The 22,064-nt window shown below is 38.1% G+C and overlaps 1 protein-coding gene across 1 annotated transcript in view; it reads left to right on the top strand.

Moving 5' to 3' along the window:
• The window catches only part of PYGB (glycogen phosphorylase B), a 55,331-nt gene that overhangs the window by 10,880 nt on the left and 22,387 nt on the right, over positions 1 to 22,064 (top strand). Inside the window, 1 exon segment of the mRNA XM_033094577.1 lies at positions 21,131 to 21,262. Within this exon segment, the coding sequence (XP_032950468.1) occupies positions 21,131 to 21,262 (132 nt within the window).

The following is a 22,064-nucleotide window of genomic DNA, read 5'->3' as shown; positions in this document are numbered from 1 at the left end:
GGAACACAGTGCAGGCAGGCAGTTCAGTGCAGGTGGTAGTTTAGTGTAGGCTTCTCCTTGAAGCATGGTTTGCATTATGGCTGCTAGGCTCTGTTTGTAAATTTGAGCCCAATTAGCTACCCGGAGCCCTTCTTGGTAGTTATCTTCTTTCTCAGGGTCAACACTTACCTTTCACTCATATTATTTATTTGTGCCCTCTCTTTATTTTCTTGATCAACAGTCCCAGAGATTTCAAAATTTTATTACATCCCCCTACCCCCACTCCTGCCTGCACCAAGAACTAACTGGCTTTGTTGAACACCTCTGTTTTTGTTTTATATTACATTTTCCCCCATCTTTTTTATTTCTTTCTTTCAAATTTTTAAAATGTATTTTTCCTTTTTCTAATTTAAGGTGACCATATTAATTTTCAGCCTTCTTTTCCAATAAATGCATTTAAACCTTTAAGTTTACTTCTAGCTAGGTACTACTTTAGCTCTAGTCCAATAATTTTGCTAGTTTACATTTTTATAATTGTCAGTTTGAAATGTTTTCTAAATTCCATCATAATGTTTCTCTGTCCTATGAATTATTTAGAAATGTTTTTAAATTTTTCAATTAAGTTTTTCCTTGGAGAACAAAATATTATTTTAAAAATAGATCTCAGTAACAATGAAATACCAAAAGCTGGTCGTTATAACAAAAAGAAAAAAAATAAGTAAGGAATCTGCTTTAATTTTTTTTCTGAAAAATACAAAATTATCACTGTAATATACCATCAACTCTCACTTACCTGTATTTGAATTATTCATTTTATGGATTATCCAAAGAAATTTTAAAATCATTGATCGGATTCTGCCTAATATAGATATTTATCTGGATTGCTTTTATCTTCAAGTTATACATTCTCAAGGAATCAAACAAAATTGAAAATTTGCTTCAGTAAATATAATTAGGAAGGTAAATTTAAGCTTAGGAAACATGCTGCAAAGCAAAATATTGTTTTGCATTCCTGTTTCCCTCAATTTTTGCACATAACCAAAAAAATCTGTATTGAAATGCTGGTATTTAAAAGTAGCAAATTTTACAACTTATATACAAAAAAAAGACATAACTAAATTATTTCAAACCCAAAGCACAGGAAACTTTAAAGGCATATGACATTTAATACTTATAAAGTGGTTTATATCTTCAAAGTGCTAAAGAAACAAGTACCCAAGAAAATTTCAGTCCTGTCTACAAAGTTCTGATTGATTTGAAGTACTAAAATACCAAGAACACAGGGGACAAAACAGCTTAAATTTAAAAGGCCCCCATTACTATAAAATATATCTTAAGCATATTTTGCAAAGATACAAAAGCAGTAGTTGAAAGACCAGTTAGGGCTAAGTTACCTATCAGCCCACATTCTTTTTCATACTAATGTAAACACATGTGTTTCATGTGTTTCCTCCACACTGTCTGCATTATATACATCCTATCATATCCGTATTTTGGATAAATTTTATCATCATTATTCATCACATCAATTGGCTATAATGCACAGTGAGTAGAAATGATCCTTTCATATAAAAATTTTTGATATATGATATTCTCTCTGTAAACCAAAAGCTAATCACACAAGTTACATTTAATTCCTATTACATGTAGATGTATATTTATTAAGATATATTAGCCCAATTTTAGACTATTACAAATTGGTGTGATTTACTTTGACCAATCTAAGATAGAAATATTATCTTAGTATTTAGTATGACTAAATAACTCTTTGTCAAAACTTAATCCTGAGTTTTGAGTGCTGGAATATAAACTGTGAAACTGAAGACACACCAAAATATGTTGACTAATACTGATATCCCTACAATACTGTACTTTTTAATGATATTCTCCATTAACATAATACATCTGAGACTGCCTCCTCTTCAGCAAGGGAGAAAGAGGAGTGGTTTGAAGAATACTCAAACAAGAAAGCAGGAAGTTTCATGTCTTAAAATTCCGGTTAAAACTTTATAAGAATTTATTCCAAAACACATTGATGTTTTTATACTAAAACACCATTTCCCCAAATTTTTGATTAAAATTGATGGTACAGGAAAATACAGCATTTTCATCTTGTAGGTTTAGTCGCTTAAAGGGAGCTCCAAAATCCCTGGCTTGACAAACAGTATTCATCTACAGTTCTGGCTATACAGAGTTCTAAATGTTTTGGAAATCATATAAGGTTTTTTTGAAAAGTTAGGTATGTTTACATTACATTAAGAGTTTCTAGATATTGAAAGCACCTCTACACCTCTTAAAAATATTCACTAAATATATAATTAATAGCTGAATGTGAAATGAAACAATTTCTAGTGGTGACAATGTTCTCAGAGTAGCAAATAATCTAATTTCTTACTTAATACTATCAACTAAGTCTTTAAAACATTATCATGTGGCTGACGTCATCAAAATGGTGGCATGAGGTGAGCCTCTGTAAAGCTCCCCTGGAATTTACAACTAATCGAACAATAATAACTCCACAAAGGACTCCCTGCACAGCAGACAGGCAAGATGAAGAGGCCCACTACTGAATTCACCTAAAGGTGGGCGAATCATGCGAACAAGGGAGGAGGGAAGGGAGAAATGCAGAGACGGAACCACGCGGGCGCAGGACGCAGACCTAGCTCAGTGCTCTGAGCTCGCTGCATCCCAGAACTACCTCAGCTGCGGGAGAGGGAAGTACTCGGACTCCTAGGGCTCCGCTTAAGGCCCACAGGGCTGAGGGGGCCCCATATAACACAGCTGAACCCAATGCTCACGGCAGACTTTGGAGCAAAGACTGAGGGAAGAAGGTTTAAAATGGTGGTTTAAGCACTCAAGGTTTAAAATGGTGGTTTAAATGGTGGTTTAAACGAAGCAGAGAATGGAAGCCTTAGGCACTGAGCCTAGCCGCCCCCTCCTTACCCTCCAAGAGCTCGCCCCGCCCCCACCTGGCCCGTGCTAGAAGCAGAAGAGTAGCAGTGTCAGATCAAAAGAACAGAATATTTGCTGTTCTGAGAACTGTGGACCACAGACACAGATTCGCAGCCCAACTAGTTCTGGCAGAGGAGAGGGAGCTGTGGAAGTAGGACTGGCTATGGTGGTGGTCGTGGACATTGCTCTGGGCCACCTCTCACAACTCACCCCGTCCCTGTCCCCACCTAGCTGGGCGGATCCCTGCAGGAGTAAACAGAACTGCTGAAACATAAGGGCTCTGAATCTGGTGCAGGAAGGGCTTTGGAACTTCAAAAGCTCTCCGCATACCCACACGGACACAGCGCCCGCCCTGTGACCCAAGCGAACTATTAACAGAGGAGAAGCCCATCTCCCAGGGAATCCCCCCATTGTGTGAGAAGCTGGAATAGTGCAGAGAAAACATAGCACTACTGTGTGAGAGAGGAAAAGAAGGCTGCAGTCAGAGAGAAAATAAAACATTCTACCAACTAGTACTGGGAAAAAAAGAAAGACCTCTTCCTATGAACCTGTTGCAGAAGCCACTCCTGTAGATGTCTAGGAAGAGAAATAATAAATCAGTAATTCCCATGAATAACCAAGGAAACAAGACAGCTCAGGAAGAAAGTGAAAAGTCTCCAAAAAAGGAACTTAAAGATATGGAAATATGTGACTTAAATGACAGAGGATTCAAGATTGCAGTTCTGAAAAAACTCAACGAGATACAAGAAAACACAGAAAGGCAGTTTAATGAACTCAGAAACGCAATCAAAGAACAACATGAGCATTTTACAAAACAGATTGAAATTTGAAAAAAGAACCAAATAGAATTCCTGGAGATTAAGAACTCAATAGAAGAAATTAAAAATGAAATAACCAGCTTAGGTAGTAGAGTTGACCAGATGGAGGAAAGAATCAGTGACATCGAAGATAGAAACCTGGAAATGACACAGATGTTAGAAGAAAGAGACTTGAGACTTAAAAGAAATGAAAGAATTCTACAAGAACTTTCTGACTCCATCAGAAAGAGCAATATAAGAATAATGGGCATACCAGAAGGAGAAGAAAGCGAGAAGGGAACAGAGAATATATTCAAATAAATTGTCGATGAGAACTTCCCAAACTTGTGGACAGACCTGGATCCTCGAATCCAAGAAGCAAATCGAACACCTAATTACCTCAATCCCAACAGGCCTTCTCCAAGGCACATTGTATTGAAACTGTCTAAAATCAACGACAAAGAAAGAATCCTCAAGGCAGCCAGGGAAAAGAAGAAGGTAACCTACAAAGGAAAGCCCATTAGATTATCATCAAATTTCTCAGCAGAAACTCTACAAGCCAGGAGAGAGTGGAACCAAATATTCAAACTATTGAAAGAGAGAAATTATGAGCCAAGAATAATATAACCAGCAAAGATATCCTTTAGATATGAAGGAGGAATAAAGACCTTTCCAGTCATACAGAAGCTGAGGGAATTTTCTAATACACGACCTGCACTACAAGAAATACTAAAGGAGGCTATTTGACCACCATCAACAGGGACAATTTGTGGCAACAGAAACATAAAAAGGGGGAGAGTAAAGGCCTGAACCGGAATATGGGAATGGAGAAAGTAAGCGTGCTGAAGAAAATGGAATACTCTAAATATCAAACTTTCTTTAACATAAACTTAAGGGTAACCAGTCAAAAAAAATCCAGAACTGAAATATATACTGTAATAAAAGAAGAAATAGAGGGAAACATCATAGAATACCACCACACAGAGATAATAGATAACAACAAAAGGCAAAGAAACAATGGAGACACAGCCTTACCAGAAAACTAAAGATAGAATACCAGGAAATACTCACATATCAATAATCACCATAAATGTAAATGGACTGAACTCACCAATAAAAAGGCACAGAGTAGCAGATTGGATCAAAAAAACTAAACCCAACCATATGCTGTCTCCAAGAGACACATCTCAGCTACAAGGACAAGCATAGACTCAAAGTGAAAGGGTGGAAATTGACACTCCAAGCAAATGATACCCAGAGAAAATTAGGTGTAGCCATAATGATATCAGATGAAACAGACTTCAGGGTGAAAAAGATAACAAGAAACAAAGATGGACATTTCATAATGGTAAAGAGGACTATACAACAAGAAGACATAACAGTCATCAATATTTATGCCCCCAATCAGGGAGCACTGAAATATACCAAGCAACTACTAACAGAACTAAAGGGAGAAATTGACCAAAACACAATTGTACTGGGGGACTTAAATACATCATTGAGAGCTATCCGTAGATCATCCAAACAGAAAATAAAGAAATTGCAGCCCTAAATGACACATTAGATGACATGGACACAACTGACATATATAGAGCACTTCATCCTAAAACATTAGACTATACATTCTTTTCTAGTGTACATGGAACATTCTCAAGGATAGACCATATATTGGGACATAAAATCAGCCTCAGCAAATTTAAGAAGATTGAAATCATACCAAGCATATTCTCTGATCACAAGGCTTTGAAATTGGATATCAACTGCAAAAAGAAATCAGGAAAAAACACAAATACATGGAGATTAAACAACATACTTTTAAAGAACAACTGGGTCAAAGATGAAATTAGAGAAGAGATCAAAAGATACACAGAAACAATGACAATGAAAATACATCCTACCAAAATTTTTGGGATGCAACGAAAGCAATTTTAAGAGGGAAATTTATATCATTACAGGCCTATCTCAAGAAACAAGAAAAATCCCAAATAAGTAACCTCACGTTACACCTTAAAGAACTAGAAAAAGAAGAACAAGTGAAACCCCAGGTCAGCAGAAGAAAGGAAATAACAGAAATCAGAGCAGAACTAAATGAAATAGAGATCAAAAAGACAATAGAAAAAAATTAATGTGACAAAGAGCTTGTTCTTTGAAAAGATTAGCAAAATTGACAAACACTTGTCTAGACTCACTAAGATAAAAAGAGAGAAGACACTAATTAACAAAATCCGAAATGAAAAAGGAGAAGTTATCATGGACACCACAGAAATACAAAGGATCATCCGAGAATACTATGAAGGACTATATGCCACCAAATTCAATAACCTAGAAGATATGGACAAGTTCTTAGGCAGAACCATGAAGACTAGAAAATCTAAACAGACCGATCACCAGTAACAAAATTGAATCAGTCATCTAAAACCTTCCCAAAAGCAAAAGTCCGGGACCAGATGGCTTCACTAGTGAATTCTACCAAACCTTCAAAGAGGATCTAATACCAATCCTGCTCAAACTGTTCCAAAAAATTGACCAAGAGACAGTAGTCCCCAACTCATTTTATGAGGCCAACATTATCCTGATACCAAAACCTGGGAAGGACAACACAAAAAAAGAAAACTACAGACTAATATCTCTGATGAATACAGATGTAAAAATCCTAAACAAAATTCTAGCAAATCGAATACAACAATGCATTAAAAAGATTATTCATCACGACCAAGTGTGGTTCATCCTTGGGGTACAAGGATGGTTCAACATCCGCAAATTCATCAATGTGATACATCACATAAACAAAATAAAGGACAAAAATCATATGATTATATCAATTGATGCAGAAAAAGCATTTGACAAGATACAACATCCATTTATGATTAAAACACTTAATAAAATTGGTATAGAAGGAAAATACCTTAACATAATAAAGGCCATATATGACAAGCCCTCAGCTAATCTCATAATTAATGGTGAAAATCTGAAGCCCTTTGCTCTATGTTCAGGAACACGACAGGGCTGCCCCTGTCACCTCTGCTTTTCAACATAGTGTTGGAAGTCCAGCCAGAGCAATCAGGCAAGAGAAAGAAATAAAAGGCATCCAAATTGGGAATGAAGAAGTGAAATTATCACTCTTTACAAATGACATGATGCTATATATAGAAAACCCTAAAGACTCCACCAAAAAGCTATTAGAAACAATCAACGAATACAGTAAAGTTGCTGGCTACAAAATCAACGTACTAAAGTCCATTGCATTCCTATATACTAACAATGAAATCTCAGGAAAAGAAATACAAAAAACAATTCCTTTTGCAATTGCAGCAAAAAGAATAAAATACTTAGGAAATAAACAACCAAGGATGTGAAGGAACTATATGCTGAAAACAATAAGACATTTTTGAAAGAAATGTCACTTTGAAGTCATTTTGAAGAAGACACAAAGAAATGGAAAGACATTCTATGCTCATGGATTGGAAGAATCAACATAGTTAAAATGGCCGTATTATCCAAAGCAATATACAGATTTAATGCAATCCGCATCAAAATCCCAATGGCATTTTTTAAAGAAATAGAACAAAAAATCATCAGATTTGTTTGGAACCACCAAAGACCCCGAATAGCCAAAGCAATCTTAAGAAAAAAGAACAATACTGGAGGTATCACATTCCCTGACTTTCGCTTGTAGTACAGGGCTACAATAATCAAAACAGCATGGTATTGGCAGAAAAACAGACACATAGACCAATGGAATAGAATTGAGAACCCAGAAATAAAACCATATAAATATGGACAGATAATTTTTGACAAAGAAGCTAAAAAGATACAACGAAGGAAAGACAGCCTTTTCAATAAATGGTGCTGGGAGAATTGGATAGTCACGTGCAAAAGAATGAAACTGGACTGCTATCTGTCACCATGTACCAAAATTAATTCAAAATGGATCAAAGACTTAAGCATAAGACCTGACACAATAAACTGCATAGAAGAAAACATAGGTACTAAAATTATGGACCTTGAGTTCAAAGAGCATTTTATTTTTATTGGACTCCAAAGGCAATGGAAGTAAAAGCTAAAATAAACGAATAGGACTATATGAAACTTAAAAGCTTCTGCACAGCAAAAGAAACCATCGACAAAATAAAGAGGCTACCAACTCTTTATTTGGTAGGTTTTTGCAAACAGTGCCTCCGATAAGGGGCTAATATCCAAAATATACAAGGAACTCATACAACTCAACAACAAAAAAACAAACAACCCAAATGAAAAATGGGCAGACAACCTGAAGAGAGATTTCTCCAAAGAGGACATACAAATGGCAAATAGATATATGAAAAAATGCTCAGCATCACTAATCATCAGAGAAATGCAAATAAAAACCACAATGAGATATCACCTCACCCCAGTCAGAATGGCTATCATCAACAAGACAAATAGTAACAAGTGTTGGCGAGGCTGTGGAGAAAAAGGAACCCTCAGACACTGTTGGTGGGAGTGCAGACTGGTGCAGTCGTTATGGAAGGCAGTGTGGAGGTTCCTCAAAAAATTACGAATAGAATTACCATATGACCCAGCAATTCCTCTCCTGGGTATCTACCCAAAAAATCTGAAAAGATTTATACATAAAGACATGTGTGCTCCAATGTTCATTGCAGCTTTGATTACGGTGGCCAAGACATGGAAACAACCAAAATGTCCTTTGATAGATGAATGGATAAAGAAGGTGTGGTATATATACACAATGGAATACTATTCGGCAGTAAGAAAAGATGATACAGGACCATTTGTGACAACATGGATGGATCTTGAGATTATTATGCTAAGCAAAATAAATCAGACAGAAAAAGCAGAGAACCATATGATTTCATTGATATGTGATGTATAAACCAAAAACAACAAAAGAACAAGACAAACAAATGAGAAACAAAAACTCATAGACACAGACAATAGTTTAGTGGTTACCAGAGGGTAAGGGTAGTGGGGGGTGGTAGATGAGGTTAAAGGGGATCAAATACTTGGTGATGGAAGGAGAACTGACTCCGGGTGGTGAACACACAATGGGATTTATAAATTATGTAATACAGAATTGTATACCTGAAATCTATGTAATTTTACTAACAATTGTCACCCCAATAAATTTAAAAAAAAAACTGACTAGTACCCCACCAGTTATACATATCCTTTGACATAGTCCAGATCACGTAATAGAAATTGCTTAGGCCATGGCTTATCTGTCTGTGATAAGGAGACTTCTCTGATTGTCTCTGGGATCTTAGCGAGTAGACATTTTGTAGAGCTTAATGGCTGAAGGCAGAGGATTGTAAAAATGTGCTGTCACGGAGTAAAAGATAAATTTGTTTCCTGCAGTACTAAATGGTCTCTAAAGTCCCTGTAAGTTCTCAAATTCTATAATTTTATTATATTTTACATTTTCCAGGTTGACTTTGAGCAAAGGTTCTGTGTTCTAGACCTAGGTACTGCTACCTAAAATGAAAAAGGAAATAATGATGCACGGTGAGACAAAATGTACCAGTTACCTGCAGAAAGCCAAGAGTCCCTGGCATTTAATTCTAAAAGAAAGTGCTTGAGTGTGACTTCACAGGTTGGGGTTAAGAGATGTGGTAGGCAAAGTTAGGTCAATATTGTTACACAGCGTAGTGGTGCTTTTATAAAGCTGTTCTTGGTATGACCCTCCAAAAAGCTCCTGAGATGCAGCACAGTGGATGATGTGACATGTCCATAGAGGCAAGGGTGAACCTTGGCTGTCTGTCACGTAGGAGGACTGCTCCCCTCCTATCTGGGCTGGGCTGGGGAGGGTGGTAGGAGGGAGGTGGCCCCAGTGTATTTGGAGAGGATGGGAGCACACCAGAGCTGGCTAGTGGAATGCTGTGCCTGTGTGTTGAGTCAGTGGTCAGTGTCCCTGTGTCATGTCAGAGCCAGCTTTGCCTTGTCCAGCAGCAAGACAGCCGTCGGCCATGGGAGCTACTCTATTCCCACTTAGCCACAGTGAGATGACAGCTGGTTTGTTAAGACCAGGGCGGGCGGTGGGGGGTGGGGTGTGTGAAGGTGTGGAACGGGGAAGGGGACACAGACAGAATCTAATAGACAAGAGTAGCATTGGTTGCATTTTCTTGCCACAGGATGACATGTCTCTGGCCAGCTCTGCCTGTAGTAGAATCATGTTCTTGGTGAAAGGAATTGCCCAGTCTTTGTTTTGTTTTCTTGAGTATTGGAAAAGTTCTTTCTTTCCTTTTCCTGCAGGGTGTTCAGACCCTCGTGTTAAACAAAAGCTCAAAAAACCTTTTAGGAGAGGGAAAAGAAATTGGAGATCTCTCAGAGTCCAACTCAGTCTCACTGTAAAGAGGAAAACTAGGCTCTATCTACTGATATTAAACTCCATTTCCACAGAGTTCATTAATGCCTAAGATGTCTTTGGAAAACTACTATATTGTATAATATTTGTGTTGATCTTCTTTTCATCTATTTGTGCTGAAAAGCTTTTATGCTTTTCTGTCATGTTACCTGTTGGTATAGGCTTTGTGTCTAATAAATAAACCCAACTAAAAAAATTAAACCTGTCCCTAAGCCATTTAACCCTTGTTATAGTAATGTTACAAGGGACCATACAAGAAAGATCAAAGGCCCACTTCAATACCCCAGGGGGCAGGCCCCCCAAGAGCTGCTGTACAGAGGTTAAAGGATCCCTGTTGTTCTCAGGCTAAAGCAGGTGCATGTCTGATTCTCTGACCAGCACTCCCTGAGCAGGGAGGCCCTACACAAGGTTGCACAAAGGGTAGCTGAGGAGGCTGGAGGGGCTACAGTGGTGGAGATAGGCTGGACCTGGCCTGGGATGGCCTAGCGCCTGCAGCAGCAGAGGCCACCAAGAAGCTGGCTCTTTGCAGGCAAGTCCCCTAGTCTGTGCCTGCAACTGGCTTTTTTCCAGAACTGCCAACTCTCCCTGATTATCTGGCCTGGGGAGAGAACCAGTGACCCATATCATATCACTGGCTGTGGTAGGTATCAGGATTGGACCCCAGTCTGCACAGTTCAAAGTCTGTGCATCTTCTTGGCTTTCTTCAGTTTCATGGTGTTTACTCTGAACCATCTTAAGGGAACTGGGGAAAACAAGATCAACTTATTTGCAGAAAACCTAAAAGTTCTTAAAACAAATCACACACACACAAAAACAACAGAAAAAAACAAGCCACAGTCCCAGAGTTCAGTACTCCATCTCAGCAGGCCTGCAGCCATGCCTGGCTTAGAGCTGACACAGTCAGTCTTTTCTGGGTGGTGGTGTTCAGAGGCCTGGATGCTGTGGTGCTCTGCTCCCTTCTTATGCAGAGGTGCAGTAGGAGACTGCCCAGTGCTACTTGCAGAATAAATAAACTGCTGAACCCTTGATATCTGCGATCAACATGGGAAGAAAATGAAAGAGATTCAAAAGTTTCAAGTCTTGGCCCAACATCTTATGCTTCGCTGTTGCTCCCTTACAAAAAGATAAGCTGTTGGAAGAACAACTGTGCACAACACAGGCAGTGAGCGAACTAGAAGGGGCGGTGAAGGGTTAAAGTAAGAAACGGGACAGATGGGTAGGCTGCTGCGTGACAACAAACAACACTTTTTTTTCATAGTGCTAGTTAAAAGTTAGAAATTTTAGCAGAAAGATCAAACTAAACTTTAAAATACATATTCATAAAGTCAAAATAAAAACATCTTGATCATATTCCTGACCTTCCAATTTTTTATGAAACCTCTTGGGGAGAATCCCAAAAGTATGTGTATGTGGGAGGAACAGGCCTTTGTGTAGGTAAAAGGAAATAATTGTGCTCAAAACCTTCAATCACACTTTTCTCAGACAGCTGGATTTTGTTGGGCTCTGTATTCTCACACTGGTTACTAAGGTCTGTCTGGAGGGAGGGGAGGTGCAGTGCTATGGAAACCTCATATAATAATAAATCAGTTCAAGTGTAGGGTAAATAAAGCCAAGCTGATGAAAAGTCAGGAAAATGCAGTGGACCACGAGCAGTAGTGACTGCAGTGGTAGGCTGTGCGGATTCATTCATTACACTATGTATTTGTGAATTAAAGTGCATTGGAATTTATATATGTAGTAGTTTAGAAACTATACATTCAAATAATCAAAGTTTAAAAAGGCAAAGACTGAACTCTGATTTTTTTAAATATGTGTGCATGTTCTTTCAATTTGTAGATTTAAATATGTATGGAAAGTTTTCTTAAATTACATATGATAAATTTTTAACGTTATTTTCAGTTTATTCTTCAGGGACACTGATGCAGATGTTAAGTATCTTTTGTACTCCATATCGATATTTTTCTCTTCAATTCTTTTCATATTTTCCCATTTTTTTCACTTTTCCTTAGCCAGGTTTTTGTTTTCAGCTTTGCCTTTGTTTTGTATTCAGTGGTACCTCCACTTCTATGGTGGTTTTATTTCTTATTTTATTTCTTTCCCATGCTTGGTCAGGTCCTTTCGTTACCTTATCAGTGTTTCTTGACTTCTTGGATGAGTCTGTATTTACAAATTTCATCTGCCCCTTGCAAATGCTGGGTGTTCTTTGCCCATTGTGTTTCCCCGACTATCTTCCTATTTTTATTTTCAGGATGTAGATCCTGAGCTTCATCTCTTGCAGTGGAAGGAATTCTTCCTGAGCCAGCTGTTTGCAGCTGGATAATGGGGCAGGGACCTGAGGTGTGCAGCCTAGAGGAAGCAGCTCCTCCTTAGTTCCCAGGTTTGTGATTGTGTGTGTGTGTTAGTATGTGCATACAGACGTGTGAGTGAGTGTGCCGTGTGTGAATGCACTGTATGTGTAAGCGTACACATGTGAGTGTACACGAACACGTGTCTGAGTGTACAAGTGTGATGGGTGTACAAGTGAGTGCATGTGAGCGTGCATGTGCACATGTGAGTGTGTGTGTGCATGTGTGTGTGCACAAGTGTATGTCTGCTTGTGTGTGCATATGCGTGAGTGTGCCCATGTGAGTGTGAAGCGCTTCATCTTTTTCCTATCTTCAGAAAGCAGATACCAGCAGTGGACAGTTACCTGGGTCCCTATGTTCTTCTTTGTGGCAAAGTGGAATGAGGCACCGCTTTCTAGTTTAGTTTTACCTGACCTGACTTGCTACCTTTGTATTTTTTCTTTATTTCTTTTTTTTACTCTTGTGACTACCCAATGGAACAGCTTTTATTTTGAGTCATGACAAATAATAAAGTTTCTAGCTTCTTTTCAGTTCTACAGATTTAAAGTCATTGAACTAAACATTTTTAAGGTTACTGAAAATCTCTGAATTATGTCTCCACATAATTAATCTCCACAAAGAAACAGAATCAATGTAGTTTATGTAAATTATTGTCACCTTTTTATATTCCTATTTTTTCTTCATAACTAGAATAAATTTTAATTCTAAAATTATAATTCATGAAATTTACATTTATTTATTAAGCAAATATTTAATTTAGTAAACAAATTGATGTATATCAAAGGAAAAAAACATAGAACATCATGAGACAGTTTAAATATTCATGGTAATTACAGATTTGAAATGTGGTTTCCCTTTCAAAGATCAGTGCATCTAGAATGTTTAACCCACTAAATTATCATCTGAGTATCAAGAAACCCAAAACAAAAGATCACATTTAAAGAGGAAGATGATAGTTGCAAAGTGACTCTTCCCTTCATTTCAAAAACAGAGTTTTTCTAAAATGTCAAGTAGAAATGGTAACTACATATAGAAAATACGCTTCATACCTTAACAAACTTGAAAAAAAATCTTTACTTATATACAGAACTAAAATGAATCCATACAGATTTTTTTAAATGACAACTATTTTACCCTTTTGTCTTCTTTATTAATATATATTTTTAATATGTTCAAAAAGGTAATGCTTTCAAAATATATAACATTTAAAGCAAGATCATTTTTATCAGTAATTTCTCTTAAATGCGGGGGAAAAGAAACTTTACGGCATAACCCTACAGAGAAACAAATCAAACTATGAAGTAAAGAGCAATCATGGTGTTCTCAAAGTATAAATGTGTGACTTTAAAATAGCAGGCTGCTTGATTAATCCAGACCGTAAGGAAAGCAGGATGAGGCAGGAAATAACAGCTGGGACTGAGTAGAATGAACTGCTAAGAAGATATTCTACCTTGTTTTCATTTCTCTTTTGACTTCTCATGAAATACAAAGGTAAAGAAAGACTCCTCATTCCCAGTGCAGAGTCAATAAAGAATAAAATGGAAAAACTTACCCCTCACTATGTTCCACTAACATTTTACCTATAAAAATGAGAAGAAATGTATCTACCTCTGTTTTCTTATAGTCAGTGAGTTTTAGGTAGAAGGGGGCAAAGGCATTTTTATTCCACTATTTTTACAACTGGAAGTATTCTATTTTATATACAACACTTATTTTACTGCAATCTGCCAAACTTTTGTACTGTGTTTTTTTGTAACAGTTTTAACGAGATAAAATTCACATACCAAACAATTCACCCATTCAAATTATATGATTTAAAGGTTTCAGTATATTCAGAGTTGTGCAGCCATCACCACAATCAATTTTAGAACATTTTCATTATGGCCCCCAAAAAACCTCATACCTGTTAACTATCACCCACCTCAAACTCCCTATCTTCCTAGCCCTAGGCAACTACTAATCTACTTTCTGTTTCTGTAGATTTACCTATATCCCATATAAATGGAATCATACAATATGTGGTCTTTTGTGACTGGCTTCTTTCATTTAGTGTAATGTTTTCTAGGTTCATTCTTACAGCATATGATTCCTTTTTATGGCTGAACTATATTCCATTGTATGGCTACACCACAGTTTATTTATTCATTTATCAACTGATGGACATTTGAGTTGTTTCCACTTTTTGGCTATTATGTACAAGTTTATGAATAGACAGAGGTTTTCATTTATTTTGGATATATGCCTAGGAGTGGAATTGCTGAGCCAAGTGGTACCTGTTTAAGGGGAACTGCCGGATTATTTTCCAGAGGAACTGCACCATTTTACAATCCCATCAGCAGTGTAGGAGAGTTCTGATTTTTTCACATTCTAGCTAACATTTGTTATTATCTCATGACTTTATGATTATAGCATCCTAGTGGATGTGAGGTGGCATCTCATAGTGGTTTTGATTGTATTTCCCTTATGATTGGTGATGTTAGGCATCATTACATGTGCTTATTGGCAATTTTTATTTTCTTTGGAGAAATGTCTGTTTAAACCCTTTGCCTAACCGAGCATTGAATGGGTTGTCTTTTTGTTATTGAGTTGTATATGTATTTTAGATACAAATTTCTTTATCACTTACGTGATTTGCGAATATTTTCTCCCATTCTGTGGGTTATCTTTTTTACTTTCTTAATGGTATCAAATGTTTTTAATTTTGATAAGTCCACGTCATTTATTTTTCACTTGTGCTTTTGATGTCATATCAAAAGAAACCATTGCCTAATCCAAGGTCATGTAGATTTACTTCTCTGTTTTCTTCTAAAAGTTTTATAATTTTGGCTTTTACACTTAGGTCTTTGATCCAATTTGAATTAATTCTTGTCTGTGGTGTGAGATAGGGGTCCAACCTCATACTTTTGTGGGTGCATATCCAGATGTCTCAGCACCATTTGTTAAAGAGACTGTTCTTTCCCATTGAATTATCTGGTCATCCTTGTTGAAAATCAGTTGACCATAAATGTCAGAGCTTATTTCTGGACTCTCTGTTCTATTCTTGTTCTACATGTCCATCTTAATGCTGTTACCACACAGTGATGATGAATGTTGTTATGTAGTAAGATTTGAGATTAGGAAGTATGAGTCTTCCAACTTTGTTCTTCTTTTTCAAGATTGTTTTGATTATTCCAGGTTCCTTGTATTTCTATCTGAATATTAGAATCAGCTTGTCAATCTGCAAGGGAGCGAGCTGCAATTTTAACAGGGTTTAGGTGTTGAATCTGTAGATCTGTTTTGGGAGTATTGCCATCTTAACAATGTTAAGCCATCCTGTTCACTCACCTGGGATGTCTTTTCATTTACTTAGGTCTCCTTCTAGTGTGTTTTGGAAATTGGGAGCCTCTTTGAACCCCACCCACCCTTTGAGGTTGCTTCTTGGTTCTGAGGAGAATGGTTTAAAATGTACTACAGTAAAGTGTAATGTAATGGTATGAATGTTGTAAAAACCCAAGGGGTGACACTGCTGAAACAGCTGTTGGCTGTTGGATGGCCACTGGGTTTCTCAAAATGTTTCTGGTCAGCTGCTCGTCAAAATTCTAAGCAAGGTATAAAAAAGACACTTTAAGAGTGTCACTGCATGGAACATGGGTTTCGAAGCTGATGATGCAGCAGTGAGGGCTCCTCTTGCTTAGTTAGGCTGCCCTCCACTTGCATTCCAGTAAAGTCTACAGGCCTTAGGAACCCTCCTTGCTGTCTAAGGAGAATAAATCTAGGTCTTTTCTCTCTCTGCATTCTGCAACCCACAGCGAAATAGATTTTTAAAATGTGTTCTGGAAATTTTAACCCACAGGAAATATAAAACTATGGGACAGTCAATACTCTCATCTGAATCCAAGATGCATACTCTCACATCATGATGCATATGCACACCCTCACAGAGTGTGAGTCTGGTTTTGTTTTATAACTCTTTGTTTAGAAGCAAAATTAGTTGTAAGAGAATTGCAAAGATAATGTAGAGTACCTGTGTGCCCTTCACTCAGCTTCTCCTAATATTAATATCTTGTATGACCATAGCACAGTTATCAAAACAAAGATATCAGTGCTGGCTTAGTACTTTCTTCAAATTTTACCAGTTTTTCCTCTAATGTTTTTCTCTCTTCCTGGATCTAATTCAAGATCCTCATTGCATTTGGTTGTCATGTCTTTTTAGTCTCCTCATATCTACAGTGGTTTACTGATCTTTTCTTATCCTTCACGATTTTGACAAATCTGGTGAATACTGGTCAGGTATTTCATAGATTATTCCTCAGTTTGGGTTCATCTGATGTTTTCTCACAATTATTCTGGGGTTAGGGACTTTGGGAAAGAATACTGCAGAGGCAAATTCCCCTTCATATCTCAGTATATCACCATGAGTTGGTACTGGTGAGTTAACCTGAATCACTTGGAGAACGTGGCTTGAGCCAGGTTTCTCCATTGTGAAGTTACAATTTTCCCTTTCTAGACTATTTATCAGAAGGGACTCACTAAGTTCATTCCACCCTCAAGGGGAGAAGAATTGAGTACCACCTCCTAGAGAGAAATATATCACAGAATTTTTGGAAATTTGTTAAAACCACCATGGTAATTTGGGGGAGATACTTGGAGGTTATGCAGATATCCCATTAGTCCTTAAAGCTCTGCCCACTGTTTTCAGTGTTTGGCATTGGCTATTATCTGTAGTAGTTATCACTGTGGTGTTCCTGTGGTGATTTTCTGTTCCTCTCATCTACATTTATTAATTGGAATTCTTTTGTAAGGACAATTTCTCCCTCCCATTTATTTTTTTTCAGGCCTTACTTTTGATGGCAGAGCAGGAGGCAATATGGAGTTCTGTGTAAGAGCAGGACTCTGAGCTACCAGCCAGTGTTGGATCTCAGTTCTGCCACTACCATACCCACCTATTGGGTGGTTGTGAGTAGTAAATGGTACTGGGCAATGAAAGTTCTTAGAACTCTGCTCAGTGCCCAGTACATGTGGGTAGTTATCTTCCTTGTTTACATGCATCTGTCACAGATACCAGTCCCCCAAAGCAGCAAACAGACAGCAGGCAAAACCCACACTTTTGCTTGATAGAAATGGATGTGTCCATTTATTCATCCTGTCATGTTGACTACGCTGTTTATTGAGTACTTAACATGGATAGAAGCTGTTAATACCTAAAAATACTTCCACACTTTACAGGATTGTTTTATCCCTTGGTAGAAATGTGCAGAGGTCATTTGCTCAAAGGCACCCAGATAAGAAAGATGCCAAGCTAAGCTCAGACCTGGCTCTGTCTGGTTCTGAGAGCTTTGTTCTCAACCCTCAGAGGGAGACTAGTTAGTATACCCTTGAGGATTCCAGAAGGGCAATGATCAGAGGCTCTGCTTTAGAAGGGTCCTCCAGTGTAGCCGAATGGATAAGAAAACAAGAACTATACATGCACTGCCTACAAGAGACCTACTTCAGATAGAAAAAAACATGCAGAATGAAAATAAAGGGATGAAAAAAGATTTCATACAAATGGAAAGGGAAATAAATCTGGGTTAGCAATACTTATATCAGGCAAAATAGACTTTAAAATAAAGGCTGTAACAAGAGACAAAGGCAGTGCGAAGGCAGTGTCATGTGGGGATAGAGGCCAGTCTCTGCAAAGCAAAGTGGCCCTTAGAATGAGCTTCAATTCTAGAGCATCAAACCATAGCTAAGTAAGGCGGTCAAGACCACATCAGTGAAGAGTGTTATCTCAAAATGCAGTCTTACTGTCCTCCACTAAGTGAGGTGGTTGTTTCCCGTCGTTTGGCATTTCCAAATGGAAGGCATAACTATTCCACTTGAGTGGAGAATAGGTTTGTTTTTTTAAACATAATTTGGGGCCTCAAAGTCACAGATAAAGCAAGACTGTGGTTAGGATTGAAATTTGTGTAACTTGACAGTAGTACAGTCTGCATGAAATTGTTGATGACTGGGGTGATAGAAATGCTCTGTATCTTGAGGGGGTTTGGGTCACACAGGTTTGCAGTTGTCAGAACTCATCAATGGTACCCTCAAGATTTATACATTTCACCATATAATATATTAACCTAAAAAATAAACACATGATGAACTGTACTTAATGACATGCATGCTGAAGTATTCAGGGGAGGAGTGTACAGTTTTCTGCAATTTACTTTGAAATGCATCCAAAAATTAATGGATCAATGGATGGATATGTGATGAATAAAGTATAAATTAATAGTTATAGAACCTGGGTGGTGGGTATGTGGGTGTTCACTGCCAATTCTTTTAACACTTCTGTATGTTTGAAAATGTTCGTAATGAAATGTTGGCAAAGAAAATTATGGCCAAAAGTAAAATAAAACTTAAAACAGATTTGTACCTATTGTTTAATTTATAGAAATACTTTTTTACATTAAAAGGAATGCAGCTTTCCTCCTGGTACCTTTTAGATAATTTTATTCACAGTTCTTCATGTGTGTGTGTTTGTCAGATGTAGTCCAGCCCTTGTACACACATCTTTTTTTTTAAGCAACGATCGAAGATTTTTATTTTCTATTTTGGAGTTTTCTGTTTTGTTTTTTTATTAAAGTATAGTTAGCATACAATATTATATTAATTTCAGGTGTAAAACATAGTGATTTAACTTTATAAATGTGATCACCATGGTAAGTCTGGTAACCCTCTGTCCCCATGCAGTTATTAAAATGCTATTAACTGCATTTTATGTGCTGTACATTACATCCCCATTGACTTATTTATATTATAACTGGAGGTTATAAAATAACCTTTACTCCCTTTCACCTTTTTTATCCATCTTCCTATCCCTTTCCCCCTTGGCAACCATCAATTCATTCCCTGTATCTATGTGTTTGTTTTATTTTGTTTGTTCGTATTTTTTTTTTTAAGATTCCACCTATAAGTGAAACCATATGTATTTGTCTTTCTCTGCCTGACTTATTTCACTTAGCATAATGCCCTAAGTCCATCCATGTTGTTGCAAATGACAAGATCCTATTCTATATTATTACTGAACAATATTCCATTATGGATACATACCGTGTTTCCCCGAAAATAAGAGCTAGCCAAACAATCAGCTCTAATGTGTCTTTTGGAGCAAAAGTTAATATAAGACCCGGTCTTATTTTACTATAATATAAGACTGGGGATATGATACGATATGATATGATGATATATGATATGATACCGGGTCTTATATTAATTTTTGCTCCAAAAGATGCATTAGAGCTGATTGTCTTGCTAGGTCTTATTTTCGGGGAAACACGGTGTGTACCACATCTTCTTTATCCATTCATCTGTTGATGGACACCGAGGTTACTTCCATATCTTGGCTCTTGTGAATAGTGCTGCAGTGAACATAGAGGTGTATATATCTTTTTGAATTAGTGATTTCATTTTCTTTGGATGGATTCCCAGAAATGGAATTGATGGGTTGTATGGCAGTTCTATTTTTTAGTTTTTTAGGAACCTCCATATTGTTTTCCATAGTGGACACACCAATTTACACATGTTCTTTGACCTATTCTAGCTAGTTCTTTTACAGTTGAGGTAATGTGTATGTTTGTAAGACCAAAACTCAGAGGCTCTTCCTTGCTTAGTGGTATTATGGTTATAAACGGAAGGGTTTTTGGTGGTGTTTGCTTAGTGACTTTTTATTTCTGTGTGAGGACCATTAAAAAAAAAATCTCAAAGTAACCTAGATAGGGTTGCTTATTGAATTTGAAGAAAAAAACTTGATCTCATTTAAATTTTAGTTAATTTATTTTCATGATTCCTTATTCATTGCTCTACTAAATGAATTTATCCCACTGCTTGCAAGCAGACTAAATTCCACAGGGTGGTGGGCAAAGCTACCCTACCAAACAGTCAAGAGTTAGAGTCTGTGGGACTACTTTTGATTTTATTTGTGGGAGAGCCTTTTGTGTGTTTACTGATTTTAGATGTCACTGGGTGCAGTTTTTGATAGATAAGCAGAAAGGAATGTGTCTTCTAGTGGAGTGCCTGGCTGCAAGTGCTCCCAGGGAGGCAGATTGGCCCCTGGCACCTACGGGTTTGTGGTGTCATTTTCAAAGCAGTGGGCTTCCACTGATTTTTTTTTTTTTTTTTTTGTAATGACAGCTATTGAGCTATCAAGTGGTTTTAAATATATTCACAAAGTTGGGCAACCATCACCACTATATTTCCAGAACATTTTTATTACCCCCCCAAAAGAAACCCAGTACCCATTTGCAGTCAGTCCCTAGCACCCCATAACCATTCATCTACTTGCTGTCTCTGTGGATTTGGCTGTTCTAGACATTTCATATAAATGGAATCATACAATATGTGGGCTTCTTTGACTCAGCATAATGTTTTCAAGTTTCATTCGTGTTGTAGCATGCTTCAGGCCTTCTTTTATTGCTAAATTCAGGTGACTCTTAATGTCTTTTCACTTTGATGCATTATTCTGAATTTTACATAAGTTTATTTCCTTAATAGTCCAAAGTTTTAAAACATGTGGCCACAACTGGAATTGGAAATGTTTGCATTGTCAATAGGCTTTGGTTTTGTTTCAATGCAGGGCAGTGTCATCTTGACAGCATGGTCAGTGAGGGCTGAGGACAGGGTCAGCTCAGCACCCAAAACTCTGTCCCACCCCCCGAGGATTCACTCACCTTCTGCTGGCCCGTTTTCAGATACAGGAGGCTGATGACTGGCTGCGCTATGGCAACCCCTGGGAGAAGGCCCAGCCCGAGTACACACTTCCCGTGCACTTCTATGGGAGAGTGGAGCATAGTCCCGAGGGGGTGAGGTGGCTGGACACACAGGTACCCACTTTGGCGTTTCCTGGGAAATGTGGGCTCAGCACGGTGACCACTGGGGTTTCACTGTCCTAACTGGTTTGCTTTTGGGAGTGCGTGCACTCGTATGAGCTTCCCCAGAGGGCATAACTGAAGGTAGAAGCCTGAGAGGTTTCCTTCTCCTCATATACCCGATTTCTTACATTTCGTCAGGAAGTTACATTTTGTCTAGACAGTAGAAAATGCTGATTATGAAGCCACAGTCTAGTTTACCAGGAGCTGTGTGTTGGAGTAGAGACTGAGAGTTGTTTAATGGCAAGTAGGACAGCATTGTGACAGGGACAAGGGCATTTATCCCCTGGGGGACGTCAGTAGCTCCCCAGCAAGTGCTCAGTGTACTCCCTTGCCACATGCTCCTGGTCCCAGGTATGGCCTATAGCTCTCAGTAATGCCCCAGGTGTAGCTCACCAGTTACTATGAGCCCTCAGATCCCTGGATGTTTGGGACAGCCTTGGTGGATGTCCTGGAATGGTGTACAGGCCCTCTCTCCCAGCTGAGCCCTGATGGCACGACCAGGGCAAGAGCATAGAGCACTTGGCAGAATGTGGTGCCAGCTATAGTGGGGTATAGTCATCGACAGTCCAGTCTGGGCTCAGAGATGGCAGATAGCACACATCTTGGTGGTTTTAGGGTGCAGAAGAGTAGAGGAAACACCCCATGAGAGGGTTGCTATTAGTAAGACATAGTTGTCTAGTCATGTGGGCAGATTGAGCAAAAACGGGGTGAGCTGGGAGACTGGGGTAGTCACAGGCATGCAAAAGTGAGTCAT

The sequence above is a fragment of the Rhinolophus ferrumequinum genome, chromosome 23 (genome assembly GCF_004115265.2).
Source record: "Rhinolophus ferrumequinum isolate MPI-CBG mRhiFer1 chromosome 23, mRhiFer1_v1.p, whole genome shotgun sequence".
Taxonomy (NCBI): domain Eukaryota; kingdom Metazoa; phylum Chordata; class Mammalia; order Chiroptera; family Rhinolophidae; genus Rhinolophus; species Rhinolophus ferrumequinum.
This window is presented reverse-complemented; position numbering and strand designations above follow the sequence as displayed.